This window comes from Megalobrama amblycephala, linkage group LG20, assembly GCF_018812025.1.
Source record: "Megalobrama amblycephala isolate DHTTF-2021 linkage group LG20, ASM1881202v1, whole genome shotgun sequence".
Classification (NCBI taxonomy): Eukaryota; Metazoa; Chordata; class Actinopteri; order Cypriniformes; family Xenocyprididae; genus Megalobrama; species Megalobrama amblycephala.
This window is the reverse complement of record NC_063063.1, coordinates 33,675,902-33,697,261: the sequence shown is the minus strand read 5'-3', so window position 1 is coordinate 33,697,261 and position 21,360 is coordinate 33,675,902. Positions and strand designations below refer to the sequence as shown.

At 40.2% G+C, this 21,360-nt stretch overlaps 2 protein-coding genes across 6 annotated transcripts in view; one reads left to right on the top strand and one right to left on the bottom strand.

Annotated features, from left to right (window-relative positions):
• pdzd7b (PDZ domain containing 7b) overlaps window positions 1-13,274 on the top strand; it is a 35,620-nt gene extending 22,346 nt beyond the window's left edge. For 3 of the 4 annotated variants that reach the window (XM_048170254.1, XM_048170250.1, XM_048170252.1), the window contains exon 17: window positions 12,955-13,274. The gene's annotated coding sequence lies outside the window, so the exon portion shown is untranslated. Of the gene's footprint in view, window positions 1-6,052; window positions 6,188-12,954 lie in introns of those variants that run through there. The other variant, XM_048170251.1, reaches the window with a different exon arrangement.
• Window positions 413-20,156, bottom strand: lzts2b (leucine zipper, putative tumor suppressor 2b). Of its 2 annotated transcripts, none has more exons than XM_048170255.1 (5): window positions 19,728-20,156; window positions 6,036-6,476; window positions 4,854-5,393; window positions 2,017-2,286; window positions 413-1,428 (listed from the first exon to the last, which is right to left on the bottom strand). In XM_048170255.1, the coding sequence occupies exons 2-5, from the start codon at window positions 6,447-6,449 to the stop codon at window positions 784-786; spliced, it is 1,869 nt and encodes a 622-aa protein (XP_048026212.1). In that variant the 5' UTR covers window positions 6,450-6,476; window positions 19,728-20,156; the 3' UTR covers window positions 413-783. The 2 variants fall into 2 exon arrangements, with proteins under 2 accessions (XP_048026212.1, XP_048026213.1); XM_048170256.1 differs by lacking the exon at window positions 19,728-20,156 and adding an exon at window positions 9,702-12,214.
• Between the last annotated feature and the right edge of the window lie 1,204 nt (window positions 20,157-21,360).

Genomic DNA, 21,360 nt, shown 5'->3' with positions numbered 1-21,360 from the left:
ATTGCGAAATATAAACTTGCAATTCTGACTTTTTCTCACAACTGCGAATTATAAAGTGAGAATTGTTATAAAGTCAGAATTGCATGTTATAAGGTCAAAATAGCAAGATATAGTCGCAATTCTGACTTTTTTTCTTGCAATTCTGACTTTTTTTCTCGCAATTGCGAAATATAAACTTGCAATTCTGACTTTAAAACTCGCAATTCTGACTTTTTCTCACAACTGCGAATTATAAAGTGAGAATTGTGATAAAGTCAGAATTACATGTTATAAAGTCAAAATAGCAAGATAGTCGCAATTCTGACTTTTTCTCGCAATTGCAAAATATAAACTTGCAATTCTGACTTAAAAAATTTGCAATTCTGACTTTTTATCCCACAATTCTGACTTTATATCTTGCAATTCTGAGAAAAAAATTCAGAATTGCAAGATATAAACTCAATTCTGACTCACAATTCTGAATTGTGAGAAAAAAAAAATAAAAAAATCGCAATTACCTTTTATATTATTTCATGGCAGAAACAAGCTTCCATACATACTGTGTGCCACATGTGCCTAAAAATAATTGACACAGAGTCAATTAAATGTAGTTGCACCAATTATTAGGCCACATAAATTATGTAACAAACTGTAACAAACAAGCTTATGCTGTGCACAGTTTTTGAGTTTTTTGCATTTTATGCAGAGCACATCTGTGAAATGAGTGCGGCAGTAGACGAATACCTAGTTTTAGAGTGACAATTTCCCATTACATGTTCCTCAAACCATGTGATGAAGATGATTTCAGATCTCGGTTGCAGCGATGTCGTCGAAGGTGACTTCATTTCCGCTGCTCTCGTCGTCCTGATCTCTGGACTCCAGCTCGAGGCTGAGTTCACGGAGCGATCGCTCCAGATCGCGGTTTCTTTTGTACATCTGCACGTAGTTCTGCTGTAACTGTTTCTGGTATCGAATCACTTTCTCTTTCTCCTCTTCCCAGCTCTTTCTCTCGCTCTCGAACGCAGCGGCCCGATCGGACGAATGCTGGCGTTCGTAAGCGAGCTCCGCCTTCAGCCTGTCCATCTGCTGCTTGGAGCCTTTCAGCTCCTCGCTTTCGTTGGCCAGCCGCTGATCCTCGGCGGAGGAGGCGCTCAGAGCCTCCCGCAGGCGAGACGACTCCTCTTCCAGGCGGCTCATTTTCTCTCTGAGCAGCTCGCTTTCGCTCTTGCGCCGCTGCAGTTCGTTCTCGCAGACCTCGAGCTCCAGGGTTCGTGTGCGTGAGGCCGTGTGCGCCTCCTGCAGCTGACTCTGGCTCGTCTGCAGCTCCGCACGAACCTCCCTCAGCTGCCCGCGCAGCGTCACCAGCTCACCAACGCGCTGCGCCAGATCGGCCTGCAGGTCCTTCAGCTGCTGCTTCAGCAAGGAAATCTCACCAGACTTCTGGCATACCTGAAGGGTACAGCGGCGTGAGACAAAATTCAGGTCATTAAATGTCATAAAACATCTTAAATAGTATAACAAACTATCATTTTAAAGAGGATCTATAATGCCCCTTTTCACAAGATAAAGTCTCTGGTGTCTCCAGAATGAGTCTGTGAAGTTTCAGCTCAAAATCCCCCACAGATCATTTATTATAGCTTGTCAAATATTTGGGTGTGAGCAAAAACACGCCGTTTTTGTGTGTGTCCCTTTAAATGCAAATGAGCTGCTGCTCCCGCCCCCCTTTCCAGAAGAGGGCGGAGCTTTAACAGCTCAACAACAACAAAGCTGGAGAATCTCACGCAGCCAAAATGACGACGGTGTTCAGCCTTACATTGTTCAAACCGGAGTCGACACTGATGGAGAGACTCAGGAAGAAGTTACAACTTTTAGGCGTTTCTGAATGGTTAGTGGATAAATTGATGTAGTTGCTGTGGAGTTGATTCAACTCATCCACTAGCATGTGCCGTCATGTTCATCTTTTGTGTTGAATTGACCCTCGTTTGTGAAGCAGTCCGGCGTAAAATGACGGCATGACAACAACATTCGACAACTCACCTCCCATTTGGTCTCCTCCAGTCTGGGGCCCAGTTGGGTGTGCTCTCGTTCGAAGGAGGCGCAGCGCTCCTCGAGCCTCTGTCGCTCCTGCAGGAGCTGCGTCATGTCCTCCTGCAGCTTCTTCTTCTCCTGCTGCAGCTGAAACACCTGGAGCTGCAGCAACTGCTGCTCTCGCTGCGATTTTTGAGACGCCTTCTGCATTTTAGCCGCACAGGTCTGTCTGAACTCCTCCATCTCCAGCTCTGTGCGCTTCTGTCTCTCCTCGTACACCTGCATGAACACACACACAAGCATATAATCTGTTAAGAAACTAGTGTTCAATTTGAGTGTGTATGTTTAAGGCCCATTAACACCAAAAATTATAACTATATTAGCATCCACACAAACGGATGATAGCGTTAAGTGCGCACTGCAGTTTTGTCGTCTGTCGCTTTAAATGCTGGAGCGCTTTAAATCGGTGGATTCTGATTGGCTGTCAATGTTTTTATTGTTCATCAACTGAAAAAAAATCACTCTGAAAGTGATTCCAATGATATCATTCCTGTGTGTTGTTATCGTTATAGTTGTGTTGTGTACTCTGTATTCTCTTAAAGTTGGAACCACAAATTTCATTCCCTTGATTTATAAATTGTGTGCATGATTTACTAATTCGTTCCCTCAGTTTACTAAATAGTGTGTACTCTTTACTGATTCATTCCCTCGATTTACTAAATAGTGCAGATGATTTACTGATTCATTCCCTCAATTTATAAATCGTGTGCATGATTTACTGATTCGTTCCCTTGATTTACTAAATAGTGGACGATTTACTGATTCATTCCCTCGATTTACTAAATGGTGCGCATGATTTACTGATTCATTCCCTCAATTTATAAATCGTGTGCATGATTTACTGATTCATTCCCTCGATTTACTAAATAGTGCACGATTTACTGATTCGTTCCCTTGATTTACTAAATAGTGGACGATTTACTGATTCATTCCCTCGATTTACTAAATGGTGCGCATGATTTACTGATTCATTCCCTCAATTTATAAATCGTGTGCATGATTTACTGATTCATTCCCTCGATTTACTAAATAGTGCACGATTTACTGATTCGTTCCCTTGATTTACTAAATAGTGGACGATTTACTGATTCATTCCCTCGATTTACTAAATGGTGCGCATGATTTACTGATTCATTCCCTCAATTTACTAAATAGTGCACGATTTACTGATTCATTCCCTCAATTTATAAATCGTGTGCATGATTTACTGATTCATTCCCTCGATTTACTAAATAGTGCGCATGATGTACTGATTCATTCCCTCAATTTACTAAATAGTGCACGATTTACTGATTCGTTCCCTTGATTTACTAAATAGTGCACGATTTACTGATTCATTCCCTCAATTTACTAAATGGTGCGCATGATTTACTGATTCATTCCCTCAATTTACTAAATAGTGCACGATTTACTGATTCATTCCCTCATTTTACTAAATAGTGCACGATTTACTGATTCATTCCCTCCATTTATAAATCGTGTGCATGATTTACTGATTCATTCCCTCGATTTACTAAATAGTGCGCATGATGTACTGATTCATTCCCTCAATTTACTAAATAGTGCGCATGATGTACTGATTCATTCCCTCAATTTACTAAATAGTGCACGATTTACTGATTCATTCCCTCGATTTACTAAATGGTGCGCATGATTTACTGATTCATTCCCTCAATTTACTAAATAGTGCACGATTTACTGATTCATTCCCTCGATTTACTAAATGGTGCGCATGATTTACTGATTCATTCCCTCGTTTTACTAAATAGTGCACGATTTACTGATTCGTTCCCTCGATTTATAAATCGTGTGCATGATTTACTGATTCATTCCCTCGATTTACTAAATAGTGCACGATTTATTGATTCGTTCCCTTGATTTACTAAATAGTGCATGATTTACTGATTCGTTCCCTCGATTTATTAAATAGTGCACATGATTTACTGATTCGTTCCCTCGATTTATAAATCGTGTGCATGATTTACTGATTCATTCCCTCAATTTACTAAATAGTGCATGATTTACTGATTCATTCCCTCGATTTACTAAATAGTGCACGATTTACTGATTCGTTCCCTCGATTTATAAATCGTGTGCATGATTTACTGATTCATTCCCTCGATTTACTAAATAGTGCACGATTTATTGATTTGTTCCCTTGATTTACTAAATAGTGCATGATTTACTGATTCGTTCCCTCGATTTATTAAATAGTGCACATGATTTACTGATTCGTTCCCTCGATTTATAAATCGTGTGCATGATTTACTGATTCATTCCCTCAATTTACTAAATAGTGCACATGATTTACTGATTCATTCCCTCGATTTACTAAATAGTGCACATGATTTACTGATTCATTCCCTCAATTTACTAAATAGTGCACATGATTTACTGATTCATTCCCTCGATTTACTAAATAGTGCACATGATTTACTGATTCATTCCCTCAATTTACTAAATAGTGCGCACCATTTACTAATTCGTTCCCTTGATTTATAAATCATGTGCATGATTTACTAATTTGTTCCCTCGATTTCTAAATTGTACGCATGATTTTGCAAATCGAGGGAACGAATTAGTAAATCATGCGTGCGCACGATTTAGCCTACAATTTTTTTTTTTCTGCATGTCATGTGTGGGGCTCAGTAATGTATACATTGCCTTCATGGTAAACTAATTAATTTCCTGACGGCTGAGATTCATTTTCATGAAATGGTCCTAAAAGAGATATTCTCCTGGTTTCCTACCATCATCACTCTCAGTAGAGATGAAATCGCACACACCTGACAGATCGCCGCTTCGTTCTCATCCAGGTTTTCCCTGAGCTGCTGAAGCTCCTGGTCTCTCTCCCTCAGTTTCTCCTCCAGGTCTCTCACGATGGCCTCGTAGGCCTCAATGGGTGGAGGCGACGGTCTGCCGGAGCCCATGTCCGACAGCAGCTGACAGCGGCCGCCCAGAGAACCCGTGCTCTTACTGGACGAGGAGCGTCCGCTGTCTGAGTTCGAGTGTCCGTGATGTTTGGTCACCTCGCTTTGGTTATACACGGGGCCATTGTACGCCGGGAGGTTTGTTAAGGAGTTGCGTGCCGTGTCCGTCATGGTAAAAGACTGACTGAACAAACCGTTGCGAGCGCCGCTGTAAGAACTGCGTCGCTCCATCGTTACGGGCGTGATGTCTTCATCTTCTGGAGAAAACAAGCATAGGTTTCCTTGGCTTCCTGAGAGACCGGCGCCGAGCCGCGGAGACAAGTACTGCACGGCGTTCCGGTTCTTGGGAATGACAGGTTTGAAGGCAGTGGGTCTGATTATGGCCTGCTGAATGTTCTGGGAGAAAACAGAATGAGAAATCATGAGAAATCATGAGAAACCTCAGCGTATAACTTGTAATGATAAAAATACATGTGGCTCAGCTTTTAGTGACGTGATGGATCTACTGGATGATTCTCAATTTTTGCCAAGTATCATGTGCCTAGATCAACTTTGTCCTGGAGCAATATTACTAGCAGCCAGTCAGATTTTTGGTATAACAAAAGACCTTGATAAGGTTAGGCTTCAGGCCTTGAGCTAACATAGGCTAACAATTTTCATTTGACTGATTACTAGTAAATGGGTGACATTGAATTTCTTTACTATTTTGTCTTAATTTAAAAATAAAGCATTAAAAATGTTAATTAATATAGGAAATAAAAAATAATAAAGTAAGCAATAAAAAGTCATTTAAAAATGTAGGCAGCACAATACAGTACAAATAACACTGATATTCATTTTGAGATTCACTAAAGATTACATTTAACACTGTTATTAAATAATTTGTGTTTTTAAAGACTTAAAAGACTTAAAGGCAGTTAAAGATTACATTTTAACAGTGTTATTAAATTATTTAGGGCAGTTTAGGACAGACAGGTAGTGACAGGAGAGTATAGAGGGGAACAGGATCATTTTATTAATCCCTAATCCTGTACTCACCCTTTCTAACTGTCCAGACACAGGAACCAGTTTCGGAGGCCCATCCACACCAGCCATTCCCACATCCAAATGATTATCATTCCAGTCCCTTATCAAGTCCTCATGGGAATATGAACGTGTCCCGAAGCCTTTCGCTCTGCCAACGATGCCCCTTCTCTTGCTGGACGGAGTTCGACTTCCAGCCTGAAAGTCCTGCGAGGCGTCGGACAGCAGTCGCCCAGAGCCCAGCGTGCCCTTGCGGAAGTTGGTACTGACCTCTATGTTGGCTCGGTCGGGATAAGTTATGTGGGTCGGCTTCATGCTGCTGACGGCACCCATCGCTCCCAATAGAGGAGGTGAGTTCGGATGGAGGCGAGGGTCCAGGCCTGGTCCTGGATGGTCAATGGACACGGGGAGAGACTGGACCAGCGCCATCGCTGATGACACAGGAGCTCAGAAAACCTGCACATAGATGAGACACAAGTTATTGGGCGCATTAATGGAGGTGGAGCGTATCGGCTGGTTTACTTCCCTATGTGATCTTGACTGGTCAGTGTGGTCAATATAACAGTCCTGCTGGTCTGGGTTCATCATGAGCACTAACTCACTTGCGCTCAGCATATGGGATTAATCTAGATTAGATTAAAGAATCCCAGTTTGATCTGCCTCAACAGTTTAAAACAATACGAGCGCTAAAGCTGATTAAATCTGTCCTAACCGTTCATAACATCTGTCAAGGAGAAACGGCGGGTTGTACTTCTGTATTTCAGAATGGCAGAATGACTTTTCAAACTGGTTAGACAAGTTTCAAACACTTCATACAAAGCTAGATGGGAAGATCCATCCCAAACTCAGGTCATTAGTTGAGTCTGTCCAGGTTGGGCCGTTCAAACTGATTATGATTCCTTTGGTGGAGCAGAAATTACACATTTAACCTTTAACCAACCCTTTAACCAATAGTCTGCGCTGACTACGAAGACATTGGCAGAGGTGGAGCAAATTGAAAAGATCATGAAGACAAACATTTGTTATAATAATGTGAATTATTATGAATCATTCACAAACATGACTCATTAAATGGTTCAATCTAAGTCTGGAATTGCTGCCGTCTCCTCCCACATTTAAAAATGTGTCTCACCAACTTCGTCACTTACAGCCGCTTCCACATGAACTTCAAGCATCAAATTCAAGGCTTTGATCTTCAGAACATTCTTACAGCCGTTTGTTCTTTCACAATGAGGCACAAAGTCACTTTCCAGACCCTTCACCGCCTCTGATCCTCTGTGGTGGAATGAGATTCAAACCTCCACATGATCGGCTGAGATCATTACAATTAACCACAACCATAAACAAAAACACAAAAAGGTTCATTTCCCTTCTGTTTGTGTACTAATCTAGTTTATACAACAGTTTTTTTTATGGTTCTCTGATTGGCTGAGAGCCGTGCGATATCCCCCAGTATCAGCACTGGAACGGTTTCTCCGTTTATATCACAGCTCGTGGCAGTCAAGCAAATCCACCATATTTTTATAAATACTACTGTTGTTATTTCACAGTGTAGTTTTAAGAGATTTTTGGGCAAGAACCTAGTTATTTAGACCTCAAATATGTGACTCATATATAAACATAGTGACTATTTTACAATTTGTTTTTACGCTTTCGCAGATGCGATCTCCAGGTCATTCAGCGCTCATGTACCCACAGAGAACAGCTTCATCTCAGTCAGTCCTTCATTTGCCACTGGCTCTTATGTAGATAGTGATTAAATGAGATATAATTCATTTGGGGTATATCAAATGGTCAATCTTTGGTCTTATTAATCGATTACTTGTTCCAGAGCAAATCGATTTGGGTTAAGAGGAAAAGTAAGTTTCATAACTTTACATTTAGGTTATATTTAACTTCAATCCTGTACTAGAGCGCTACTTTTGTACATTTGACTGAATTGTTTGCTCGTGTTTTTTATTAATTTGATTGTGTTTATCATTTGCTTGCATTTGTCTTTTATAATGGCTATTGTTGTTAATTTAAATATTGTTGTTCAATAAATATTATTTCATATAAATAATATGTCGTATTTGGTATTGAGAAAAGGTCTGTCAATAGTATCAGTGAAAGTTACATTATTACACCATTAGATGGTGTAATAATGTAACTTTAAAAGTGAGTCAGAACAAGGAAGTTGTTTTAGCACTGTAGGAAATCCCCTTAACTTTTAAAAGGACAAAGATATCGCTAAACTGAATTTTTCTAATGGATGTAATATAATGGACATCGATCTGAAGAATGATTGCTATATCAGATGCAGGTAATACACTCGTTTAGTTGATCTCTCATAATACAATAAAACAACGCTTCAATGAAGTGACTCGTTCCTTCGTTACTAGTTTTAAAATGACGTTTTATAATTAGTAAAGGAGGCTTGGGCTCAACTCTGAAACTTGAGATTTGAAGTAGTTCTGCACAAAAGAGGGTTTTCAAAGACACTTCATTGTTGTTCTTATTTATTTACACACTCGTGCCGTCAAACTGTTGTATAAATGCAATATCACACTCGTAGCCGTGCGATATGTCTCTATATCAGCACGCTGTGAATGATTACCTACGGCCAAATCACAGCCGTGCTGATATACAACCTCATACAATATTGCTCATTTATTCTTCAGTCTTGCCATTGTGCACTATGAATAATTGCTTGTGTTGTACAACATTTGTAAGTGACTTTGCATAAATGAATAAATGTAAATATAATGAACCACTGACTGCCTGAAGTGGTTCATGTTTCATGAGCTGAACTGAGGTCAGTGTTTGAGTCGTCCAAATGCACCATAGGATCACCGATACCGATCTCTTCCTGAATGACATTAAATACACGTCTCGGTCTCACAGAGCTACGCTGATCATCTTCAGCATACAACACACGGCTTACGAGTAAACATTATGGTGTCGTATTCAGAGTTCTGTGACACTAAACCTCTGTCTGAAGCAGGAAACACAACAAAACAGCGTGACTTGAGTGAAAAAGCCTTTCAGCATTTGCTGCCTCCTACCTTTCTCTGACAAATCTGACATTTTCTCAGAGACAACAATGAGATTAAATAGAGAACAATAAGGTATTTGCTTGCTTAAAGTCACATGACATCAAAATGTCATTTCCTTTTTTTTCTCTTCAAGCATCCCGATTCACACGGAAGTTCGTCGCATTACGGAAGTACAACGTGTTGTAAATGTTGCCACATGTTGACCCGTTTCTCTGGAGATTCTCAGATTTGCCAAGAGTCTCCAAAGTCTGCAATCAAAACTCAGAGATTTCACAGCTCTATACTCTACGGTTCACACGGAACTGGATATTGCAGTTAATAATTTGAGGTCTTGAAACAAAAGTTGAACGTATTTTAACCTGAGCGCCACATTTTTAGAACGCTGCGTCATGCAACGGTCAAACGCGTCCATCTAGTGCATGTTTACATTGAAAAACAATGGAAAAATAGCGCAGTGGAATGGAAAAATCACCCCTACTATGACTCATTTGAACCTGATTAATTTCTCCTGAGGAATATTAGGAGAAGAAAAGTCGAAACTTTGTTTAGTCTCCGAGCAATGAGAGTCTCTTTAGGGAGAAAATGGTTTTAAGATTGAAGTCAAACATTGTTTCAACACACACACAGTTCTCTGTTGGTCACATACCTGATGTTAAATCCTGCATGTCGTCCGATTCTGTGACACTGATACTGATGAAGCCGTGTGTCCGTCAGTCCGCTTCACTTTCTCTAGCTGAAGTACTTCAGTCTCCCTCTGTCTCAGTGTGTGTGTGTGTGTGTGTGTGTGTCCCTGAGGGAAACTCATTTCTCCGCTGCACGTGTGAAATGTTCTCAAACCCCTTCAAGCGCTCACGCTCTTTCTCTCTGTCTCTCCCTCCCTCTCCGTCCTTCAGTTTCTTAATTCTTGTCTTCGTTACATCAGTACTCATGGTGTGTTATGGGAATATTGCACGATTAAGCAATACTGACAACGCTACAGAGCGATTAAACACAACAACGTGACTCGGGCTCATAGTTTCATCTCTTTTAGGCCACATACACACTACAAAGTTTCAGTGGTTCTCAACTATGACATAAAACAAAGACAAAACCAAGCTTTAAAATAAGCTGCAAAATTTTTTTTCTTATTTTAAGATCTGGAATGTCAGGGAAATTAATCAAATCTTAAAACACCATCGGTAATTTTTATAATGAATATATATTTTCCTATATGAGCCAAGATCTAAAATATTTTATGGGGTAGTAAAAATATCTTTTAAAGATGTTTAAGTGTGAAAATGTTCACTATCCTGTTTAAAAAGACACTTAACATTCAGTAATATTATTGATTTGATTGCACTGACACAAAATAAACTGAATTGAGCTGCAAAATGACACTATCCAACTGAACCGAATCAACACTGAACTTAATTATTGTCTTCTGTAGAGCTTCTTTACAGCTGAATTTATTAATTTTGCAACATTGACACTGTTATTTTCCTGTTTTATTACTGTGAAGCTGATTTGAAACAGTCTGTAAAATAAAGCTGACTGGACTAATGATGTGACTAAATTAGGGATGCACCGATATGAAAATTTTGGCCGATAACGATAAATGTTTATATTTGAAAGCTGATAATCGATATATTGGCTGATAAACCTAAACACACATTTTTGAGAGCCTGATTACAAAAACATGTCCCAAACACACAATTATAATATTATCATTATGCAAAAGTGCAATGAAGGTTGCATTAGCATTAAAACTACAAACGTGCGTTTCCGAACACCTCCAGATGTGGATCAGATCACAATGTTTTGGGCCTCGTCTGCACCCGTATTTAATGCTGAGATGGATGTTAATAGCAGGCGTAAACTGGAAGCTGCCTGATTCAGTTTTTAGAAGAGCTAATTTTGCATCCTTGTAAAGTATTCTGGGCCGGCCCCGATCCACAGATCTGTGCGATTAAACCTCAGGCGCATCACAAATACATCTCAGCGTGGAAAATCTTTATACTCTGATTCACACACAGATCATCTGAGTTCATCACAGTCTAGACGTGAATGCATCGTATGTTGAAACACATCAGGTGAACCCAAAACCAGATAATTACAACCAATTAGTTGATTTTGTGTTCAGATCAGTATGAGCGATGCTAACTGTAAACACACAGAGAGCGACAGTGACAAATGAAGCCGTGAATGCAAACACACATTAAATACATTATTACACTTCCAGAGGAAAGTTTTGAATGAGTGTGCTGTGCTGGTGTATATATAGGCTAGTGTAAGTAGGCTACAGCGTGCCGTGTGTGTCTCTCTCAGGTCCTGTAAATGGGTCACGCTGGACACAGTTAAACTGGTTCTACAGGCAGAGCGAAGCGACCAGAACAGAACGAGACAAGAAAATATATTCAGGATCAGCGCCAAAACACACACACCTTTAGTCAACGTTCATCCACACACATCTCCGTCTGTTTTTTCATCATTCATGTGATGCTCAAGAAAAAGACAACTCAACAACCAGAAAGAGTTTTAATAATCGTTCTAATTCTATGAGAATAGTAAATCCATGCAACAACTGCACTGATAATGACACGGAGGAATGATATCACTGGGATCACTTTCATACGCCAATCAGATTCTGACTTTAAAGAGCTCGAGCATTTAAAGCAACAGACGACAAAACTGTAGCACGCACTTATGATAAATGAAATGTTATCATGCGCTGGTGTGGACGCTAATATAGTTATCTTTCTTGGTCTGAACGGGCCTGTTTTCATTTTCATTTTTAAAACACAGCATTTTACTACAAAATTCAAAATGGCTGATATTGGATATCCCCGAATCTGATGAGGCCACTTTTATGATTTTTGGATGAACCGTTTAGAAGTTATATGCAAAAATAGCCATTTTTCGTTTCTCCAGACCAGTAGGTGGCGCTGCCGAATCGCAGCATGTAACCTCAGGTCATGCTTGTGATGACATAGACCAGGTCTGGTCTGAATACGATAAAGCGTTGAGGAGATACAGCCGTACATCTATTTTCGCAAGTGCTACGTAAAATTTGTTTGTGCGTTTTCCGAAAAACCAATCAACTGTTTGACAAATCAACTTGAATTCCATAACTTTTTGTCGACAGATGATCTGGTTCAATTTTCGGAAATCGGAAAATTAAAAATGGCAGAAAAATTTTCATAACCGAAATTGACGTCATAGGGTGCAATCGAATTGTCTTGAGCCAAGAAATTTATTAAAAATAAATAAATAAAAAAAAAAAAAAAAAAAAAAAAGCCCTTACAGTTCAAAAGTTATTAGCATAAATGTGAGTGCAACTTTGGACAGCTGGTGGCGCTAGAGGGATTGAGTTAGAGACTCCAAAATCAGTGTGGCATATAATTATGTTTCTACTTCAATTCATTGTTGAAATCTAAACATTTAAATGCAATTGTTTTTATTACAGATTTAATCAAACAACATTAAATAATGAAGACAACAATGAAAAATAAAATGATAATCAAGTTTATGGTCATTGAATGGCTTTTCTGAGGTAAATGTGAAGTTACGTTCTCAAGCTGTTTTACTGACGTCTTTCCACGTTTGAATCACAGATTACAGGAGACATGATTTGTTCTGAATATTTCAACATTCCTTCTGATGTTCATGCATGTTTATTTGGTGCTGTAACTAGTAGTAAAGAGGAAGAGATGATCAGTTCATTCCTCCAAAACTGTTATGGCCCAAATCGAAATTTTCTGTTGCCAATCACTAATGAAAGAATGCATGGGTTTGATTGTATGAAGGGAAAAATTGCATGAACTTAAAACAATGTATAATTGAATGCAATGCAAGTTGATTTGGATAAAAGCATCTGCCAAATGGGAAAAAGAAAAATTTTAATTACATTTTTTGTTTTATAGGCTCGAATCCAGAACAGGTGAATCTGAATTGATATATGCAGCCCTGCTCTGAATCTTCAACCTGCGATCATGATTCACGGCCCAGTTTGTGTGGATGTGTTTCTGTGCCGGGACACAGAGATCCGGACAGCTGCGGGTCGCTCCCGGTGCCCGGCTGTGCCAAGCTTTTCACTGGGAACACTGGCAACAACAGACCTACTTTAGAAATCACTGACATTTAACCCACGAAAGCAGCAGAAGAGAATCCTGAAAAGATCATATTTGCTGAACCTGGTTAAAATAACAGCATACAGATTTAAAAATAAATGAGTAAATAATCACAGAAACATCATGTTTGGCTACTTCATCTCTAATTTGATGTAAAGGATGACTGTAGAAGGCACATCAGTCACAGCCAGGACTTAAACGGTTGGATTTTGTTTTTAAAACTCAATAATCTTCAACCATCTCAATCATAACAGAGACCTTTAACTCACACAGAAGTCTTCCTCTGCTCTAATGACGGCTCTATAAATAGAGAGAGTATTAATAGCGTTTACAGAGAACTATGGGTTATGGGAAGCCACACCTGATTTATGTGCAGTTCAGATATAATCCAATTATATTAATAGATTACAGAACAAACTCGATGAAAGAGTCTCACAGCAGCCTTTCATGAACATGACTGAAAATGAAGCCTATTTTAGGACCATTAAGATCTTTATTTATTTATTTGATGTTTTTTAGATTTGGTGGTAAAATGAAAATGCCACTGGACCCCAAAATTTTCTCACACAAAATTTTTTTATTATGCTTTTTGTCTCAAACACACGCGCTCGCATTCTTCCCTGAGAAACCTTGAGATGCTCCCAGAGGGCCGATGACAAAAACATCAACAAGTGGCTGCACGGGAAATGAGGTCATCAAACTTCACTCTGAGCATGTGTGTGTGTGTGTGTGTGTGTGAGAGAGAGTTTGTTTACAGACTGGAGGAACAGCGGATGTGGGTTTGACCATCATGAGCTTCACTGTAAACGCCTACAAACCTCAAACAAGAGCTCAAACACTGCGGCCGCTGCTGGAACATGGAGTTCAGCGATGAAAATAAAGCCTATGGTGTTCATTGGCTGAACAGCGTCTCTTTGCCCCGCCCTCAAACACTGCAGTTGTATCTGAGACTGGAAGAGTTTGGTTCTTGTTGTTCATGTCGAGAAGACGCTGTTTTCTGCTGCCAAAGCAAATTTTCAAAGATTTATACGGTAGAACTGATGCCTGTTCGTATTCACAAGTGCTGAGATTCAGATATGATAATGAGCATTTGGTTTCCAACCAATCACAATAGGCTGAAACCAATCAGAGCAGAGCAGCTCTCAGAGAGGCGGGGTTTAGAGAGGCCGAATCTTTGAACGAAGCGTTTCAGACACTGAGAGAAAAGAGCTGATGCTGCAGTGGATATTATGAGAGAATTAAAATGTTTTTGATCTTGGATGAGTGTAAATCAATTGTAGGAGACTTTAAAATAGCATAATAGGGGCACTTTAACTAAAATCTCTAAGCCTAAACAAGCATCACCCTTAACGACTCATGAGAATTTCCTGAGCAATAAGGAAATGGTCTCAAATTTGCTCAGGGATGTTGATCTGTTAAGTCAGGACTTTAAGCGCTTACACACAAACACAAGAGCGACAGGTAGAGCCAGAATTCCTCAGGTGCGTCAGCGCAGAGATTTCACATTACAAACACCGAATTCCCCTCACACGGCCAAATTTAAATAAATAATTGAACATGTTCACATATAAATGTTTGTATTACTGATGGCTCAGTGTTTGGAAATGATAACAGGATTTACGGACTCTCAAACTGTTCTGTTCATACAAAACCTCACAGCAGCAGACCAAATAAAGTCAAGTATCTTTTCTATTTTCGTGACAGCCTTGAGTATCGGCCTGTAACCCTTCCCTAAACGAATCCAACTGAGGTGCAAATTCATTAGTCAGATCTTAATTAATTGTCACCGGACTAGTTCCATTCAAACAGCATGCAAAAAACGCAGTTCAGTTATAAAATGCAGAACCGTTGTGCGAATGTGGCCTACGGTCCAAACACTCTTCGTTTAAGGGTCTTAAATGAGAAACAGAAGGTCACACCCAGATCGCTCGGATTAGGAGAGAGAGCGATTATGGCAGAGCGGTTTTCCGTATTCAACTCCTCACCCGGCAATCAGATAAATACAGAAGCGCTACAATAAACAACCAGTAATTAACACAGAGACCTTTATCCAGTAATGCCACTATCAGACATCTGTTGCTCACGAATGAAGACCTCCGGAGCCGCCGATGCAAATTGAATGTATCAATGAATATGAAACGTCTGCAATCAAAGGACTTTGTCTAATCAAACAGACTTCATTAAAGAATGATTCGCCCCAGTGAAACGCAGCTGATTTGAGGTCACTGGGTCACTAGAGGGATCCAGATACATGCAGTAAATGTTTGACTGAACCATATTTTGGCACGTCGACCTTTTAAACTCGCGTGTACGTGCAGATGTATTTGTGCAACATCGCTGATGTTTGGTCAAAAGAGTTGACCAAAGAATAATTCCCGCTGGTTCATCTACTATTTTTATTTATATATAGTAGGGAGCACAATATTCATTCATGTGTAATGTAGGTTTTCACCCAGAATTCTACTGTTACACAATTGTTTTAAAAATAAGTTGAAATAATGCAGGATAATGGCTTGAACAAAAGCACATAACCATTAACACAGCAGGTCTGTCTTTAAAAGTTTTAAAATGCATCATTAAACGGTTAGTTCATCCAAAAATGAAATCTCTGTCATTTATTACTCACCCTCATGTTGTTCCACACCCGTAAGACTTTCATTCATCTTCGGAACACAATTAAAGATATTTTTAATGAAATCAGAGAGATTTCTCTTCCTCCATTGACACTTCAAAAAGTTCATAAAGCGATCGGAAAACTAATCCATATGGATTGAGCGGTTTAGTCCAAATTTTCTGAAGAGAGTCGATTGCTTTAAATGATGAACAGATTGAATTTAGGCTTTTATTTACATATAAACATTGATCAGCGAACATAAACAAAAGCTCAACCAAACCTGCTAACACGAGAATGACATTGGTTCTTGCTGCAACGTGCTGCGAACAAACCATTGGTTCTTGCTGAAGCTCAAACGTGCTGCGTAACACGAGAATGAACCTCATTGGTTCTTGCGGAAGCTCAAAATGTGCTGCGTAACACACAAGAATGAACCTCATTGGTTCTTGATGAAGCTCAAACGTGCTGCGTAACACGAGAATGAACCTCATTGGTTCTTGAAGAAGCTCAAACGTGCTGCGTAACACGAGAATGAACCTCATTGGTTCTTGAAGAAGCTCAAACGTGCTGCGTAACACGAGAACGAACCTCATTGGTTCTTGAGGAAGAAGCTAACACGAGAAAACTTCATGCTGCGGAAGTCAAAATGTGCTGCGTAACCAGAATGAACCTCATTGGTTCTTGAGGAAGCTCAAACGTGCTGCGTAACACGAGAATGAACTTCATTGGTTCTTGCGGAAGCTCAAAATGTGCTGCGTAACACGAGAATGAACCTCATTGGTTCTTGCTGAAGCTCAAACGTGCTGCGTAACACAAGAACGAACCTCATTGGTTCTTGAAGAAGCTCAAACGTGATGCGTAACACGAGAATGAACCTCATTGGTTCTTGCTGAAGCTCAAACATGATGCGTAACACGAGAATGAACCTCATTGGTTCTTGCTGAAGCTCAAACGTGCTGCGTAACACGAGAACGAACCTCATTGGTTCTTGCTGAAGCTCAAACATGATGCGTAACACGAGAATGAACCTCATTGGTTCTTGCGGAAGCTCAAACGTGCTGCGTAACACGAGAACGAACCTCATTGGTTCTTGCGGAAGCTCAAACGTGCTGCGTTACACAAGAATGAACCTCATTGGTTCTTGAGAAAGCTCAAACGTGCCGCGTAACACGAGAATGAACCTCATTGGTTCTTGCGGAAGCTCAAAATGTGCTGCGTAACACACAAGAATGAACCTCATTGGTTCTTGAGGAAGCTCAAACGTGCTGCGTAACACGAGAATGAACCTCATTGGCTCTTGTGGAAGCTCAAACATGCTGCGTAACACGAGAATGAACCTCATTGGTTCTTGAGGAAGCTCAAACGTGCTGCGTAACACGAGAAGAACTCATTGGTTCTTGCGGAAGCTCAAAATGTGCTGCGTAACACAAGAATGAACCTCATTGGTTCTTGCTGAAGCTCAAACATGCTGCGTAACACGAGAATGAACCTCATTGGTTCTTGCGAAGCTCAAAATGTGCTGCTAACACGAGAATGAACCTCATTGGTTCTCGCGGAAGCTCAAACGTGCTGCGTAACGAGAATGAACCTCATTGGCTCTTGAAGAAGCTCAAACGTGCTGCGTAACGCGAGAACGAACCTCATTGGTTCTTGCTGAAGCTCAAACGTGCTGCGTAACACGAGAACGAACCTCATTGGCTCTTGCGGAAGCTCAAACGTGCTGCGTAACGCGAGAACGAACCTCATTGGCTCTTGCGGAAGCTCAAACGTGCTGCGTAACATGAGAATGAACCTCATTGGTTCTTGAAGCTCAAACGTGCTGCGTAACACGAGAATGAACCTCATTGGTTCTTGCTGAAGCTCAAACGTGCTGCGTAACACAAGAACGAACCTCATTGGTTCTTGAAGAAGCTCAAACGTGATGCGTAACACGAGAATGAACCTCATTGGTTCTTGCTGAAGCTCAAACATGATGCGTAACACGAGAATGAACCTCATTGGTTCTTGCTGAAGCTCAAACGTGCTGCGTAACACGAGAACGAACCTCATTGGTTCTTGCTGAAGCTCAAACATGATGCGTAACACGAGAATGAACCTCATTGGTTCTTGCTGAAGCTCAAACGTGATGCGTAACACGAGAATGAACCTCATTGGTTCTTGCTGAAGCTCAAACGTGCTGCGTTAACACGAGAACGAACCTCATTGGTTCTTGCTGAAAGCTCAAACGTGCTGCGTAACACGAGAATGAACCTCATTGGCTCTTGCGGAAGCTCAAACGTGCTGCGTAACATGAGAATGAACCTCATTGGTTCTTGAGAAAGCTCAAACGTGCTGCGTAACACGAGAATGAACCTCATTGGTTCTTGCGGAAGCTCAAACGTGCTGCGTAACATGAGAATGAACCTCATTGGTTCTTGAAGCTCAAACGTGCTGCGTAACATGAGAATGAACCTCATTGGTTCTTGAAGCTCAAACGTGCTGCGTAACACGAGAACGAACCTCATTGGTTCTTGCGGAAGCTCAAACGTGCTGCGTAACACGAGAATGAACCTCATTGGCTCTTGCGGAAGCTCAAACGTGCTGCGTAACATGAGAATGAACCTCATTGGTTCTTGAAGAAGCTCAAACGTGCTGCGTAACACGAGAATGAACCTCACTGGCTCTTGAAGAAGCTCAAACATGCTGCGTAACACGAGAATGAACCTCATTGGTTCTTGAAGAAGCTCAAACGTGCTGCGTAACACGAGAATGAACCTCATTGGTTCTTGAAGAAGCTCAAACGTGCTGCGTAACACCAGAATGAACCTCATTGGACTCTTGAAGAAGCTCAAACGTGCTGCGTAACACGAGAATGAACCTCATTGGTTCTTGAAGAAGCTCAAACGTGCTGCGTAACACGAGAATGAACCTCATTGGTTCTTGAAGAAGCTCAAACGTGCTGCGTAACACGAGAATGAACCTCATTGGTTCTTGAAGAAGCTCAAACATGCTGCGTAACACGAGAATGAACCTCATTGGTTCTTGAAGAAGCTCAAACGTGCTGCGTAACACCAGAATGAACCTCATTGACTCTTGAAGAAGCTCAAACATGCTGCGTAACACGAGAATGAACCTCATTGGTTCTTGAAGAAGCTCAAACATGCTGCGTAACACCAGAATGAACCTCATTGACTCTTGAAGAAGCTCAAACATGCTGCGTAACACGAGAATGAACCTCATTGGACTCTTGAAGAAGCTCAAACATGCTGCGTAACACCAGAATGAACCTCATTGGCTCTTGCTTTTTATTAAAATACTACAGTATTGATTTATTGGTGCACATTGTTTTAAATTCATGTTCCTCATAATCTTAAAATAACTTCCCCTCCCTCTTGCAGCGACATCTCTTCTCTGATGACGCGTTTACTGGCGCGAGGGCGGGGCAACCTGTCACTCACATGAGATCCACCAATAGCAAGCCACATCCATCCAATCAATTGGTGTGTCAAGGTTTAAAATCCCCTGATCTATCGATTTGATCGATTGACCAAAAGAACATCAGGGGTTAAACGAAACCCTTCATCTTACAGCTGATGTCATCAGTGACTAGTTAAATGCTAAACTAATGAAGAAGGAAGTTTGTGCTGTTTATTGTAAACAGTCACAGAACTGACATGAAAAGACCTTTAAACCTCTCTTGATAATGACTGAACTGATAAACAATGATACAAATGATAACAGTGACTGGTGATAAAAATGAAGGACATTTAAAGTTATTTCCTCGCCAAATATCCTCTCTGTATCATAAACCAAAGAAGCTTAAAGCCAAACATTTACGCTTTCAAAACAACCTGAGGAGGAAAAACCTGCTTCAATGTCAACAAGAGACGCTGTCACAGTTCATAACTTATCTCATCTGTATAAAACATGATAATAAACTATATCGTTCTGTATCTAGAATCGCTGTACTCACCATACTGTAGCGCACACAGGGTTTGTTGCTGTCCAGGTTTAATATCCTTCACTTTCTGCGCTTGTTCAGCTGGGGCTGAAGTTCCCGATGCGCGTCCCCGAGCGCGTCCTCATCACGCCCCTCCCCCATCATTCACTAACTCTCTACTGTCCGAGCGTTACAGTAATACTATGACGAAGTGTTTAATATTAATTACACAGTGTGCCGCGCGGCTTCACTGATTGGCTAAAAACCTGACGCTGGTGGGCGGGCGCTACTCAGATCGCGAATTAAGGAATCTCTGTAGAACAGGTTTTGGCACAATGAATATTAATGACTGGACGTTCCATGACGTTTATCAAAACGTCAGCGCGAACTAATTAATATTCATAAGCTGTTTCTTCGCTATAGTAGTGTGTGCAAAGAGGAATTTACTCTTTTTTTTGTCATTTATCACAGACATTTACACACGCAAGTTTGCAACCAAGTTCCTGATTTTTTATATATATTTATATATTTCTATTCATGTTCCTGTAAAATGCTATGAGTGTATACAATATAAATATATAATGCTATGCTAATATTATGTGCATATATATTACATTGTTAATACCTAAAACAAAATAAAGCCTGCACCACTTGCTACATTTTATTTATTTATTTGTTTGTTACTTTTTTAAAGAATTTTAATAGTTGGAATGAAGGTTCAATTGAGGATTCAGAATTTCAAGATTTTCCCAGGCCTTTTCCCTTGAATGTAAATCTTTTTTCCAGGTTTCCCACGGTCATAGAAAACCTGGGAAAAGATTTAAATTTAAGCCATTTAGCAGGCGCTCTGATCAAGAGGGACGCACAGAAAGTTTTGCTTTCTTGAGCGAAACTGCCATTGCTGTTGAATCATACACTCTAAAAATACTGGGTTGAAAATGGACAAACCCAGTGATTGGGTTGTTTTGACCCAGTTGTTGGGTTAAATGTTTGCCCAACTTGCTGGGTAGTTTTATTGAACTCAACTATTGTTTAAAAATGACTATATGTCTGGCTTAAAATAAACCCAAAATAGGTTTGAAATTAAAAATCAGACACATAACTACTAGAGGCAACAATAATAATCAAAAGGTGAACATTTATTAATAAGCTATTTAATAAATGTCTTTTGTTTAATTATTATTCATTAAACATATTAATAAATGTTCATTTCCAACATTTTTGGGTTCATTTTAAGCAAGAAATACAGTAATCTTTAAACAATAGTTGAGTTAAATAAAACTAAAACAGCCCAATCACTGGGTTTGTCCATTTTCAACCCAACTTGGGTTGTTTTTAACCCAGCATTTTTAGAGTGTATAAAAAGCAATGAGAAAAGTACACCATTCAACCCTACATGAACGTCTCTTACATCTGATCTATCACAGGAAATGAGTGTCTGGGATATTTATGACCTGAGCTTTTCAGACACTCAAAAAACTGGTCTAACAGGAACTTGATGAGAATCTGATGAGCAGGAGATTCCAGGCATGCCTGGTCTTCTATAAGCCTCCATCACGCATGCCAGGGTTTTCTGGTTCTTGGAGCAGACCTCTGTGAGAAACTGGGCCAGGAAGGTCTTGCACATTTACAAACCATCTGCTTTTCCCCTGTGCATCAGCATGTT

Bases quoted from the DNA above. Each gene is read 5' to 3' on its own strand.
- lzts2b (XM_048170255.1), bottom strand. From the start codon at position 6,449: ATGGCGCTGGTCCAGTCTCTCCCCGTGTCCATTGACCATCCAGGACCA. The intron at 5,394-6,035 runs GTGAGTACAGGA...GTTTTCTCCCAG, and splicing joins TGTCTGGACAGTTAGAAAGG to AACATTCAGCAGGCCATAAT. The intron at 2,287-4,853 runs GTGTGTGCGATT...GTGTTCATGCAG, and splicing joins ACGAAGCGGCGATCTGTCAG to GTGTACGAGGAGAGACAGAA.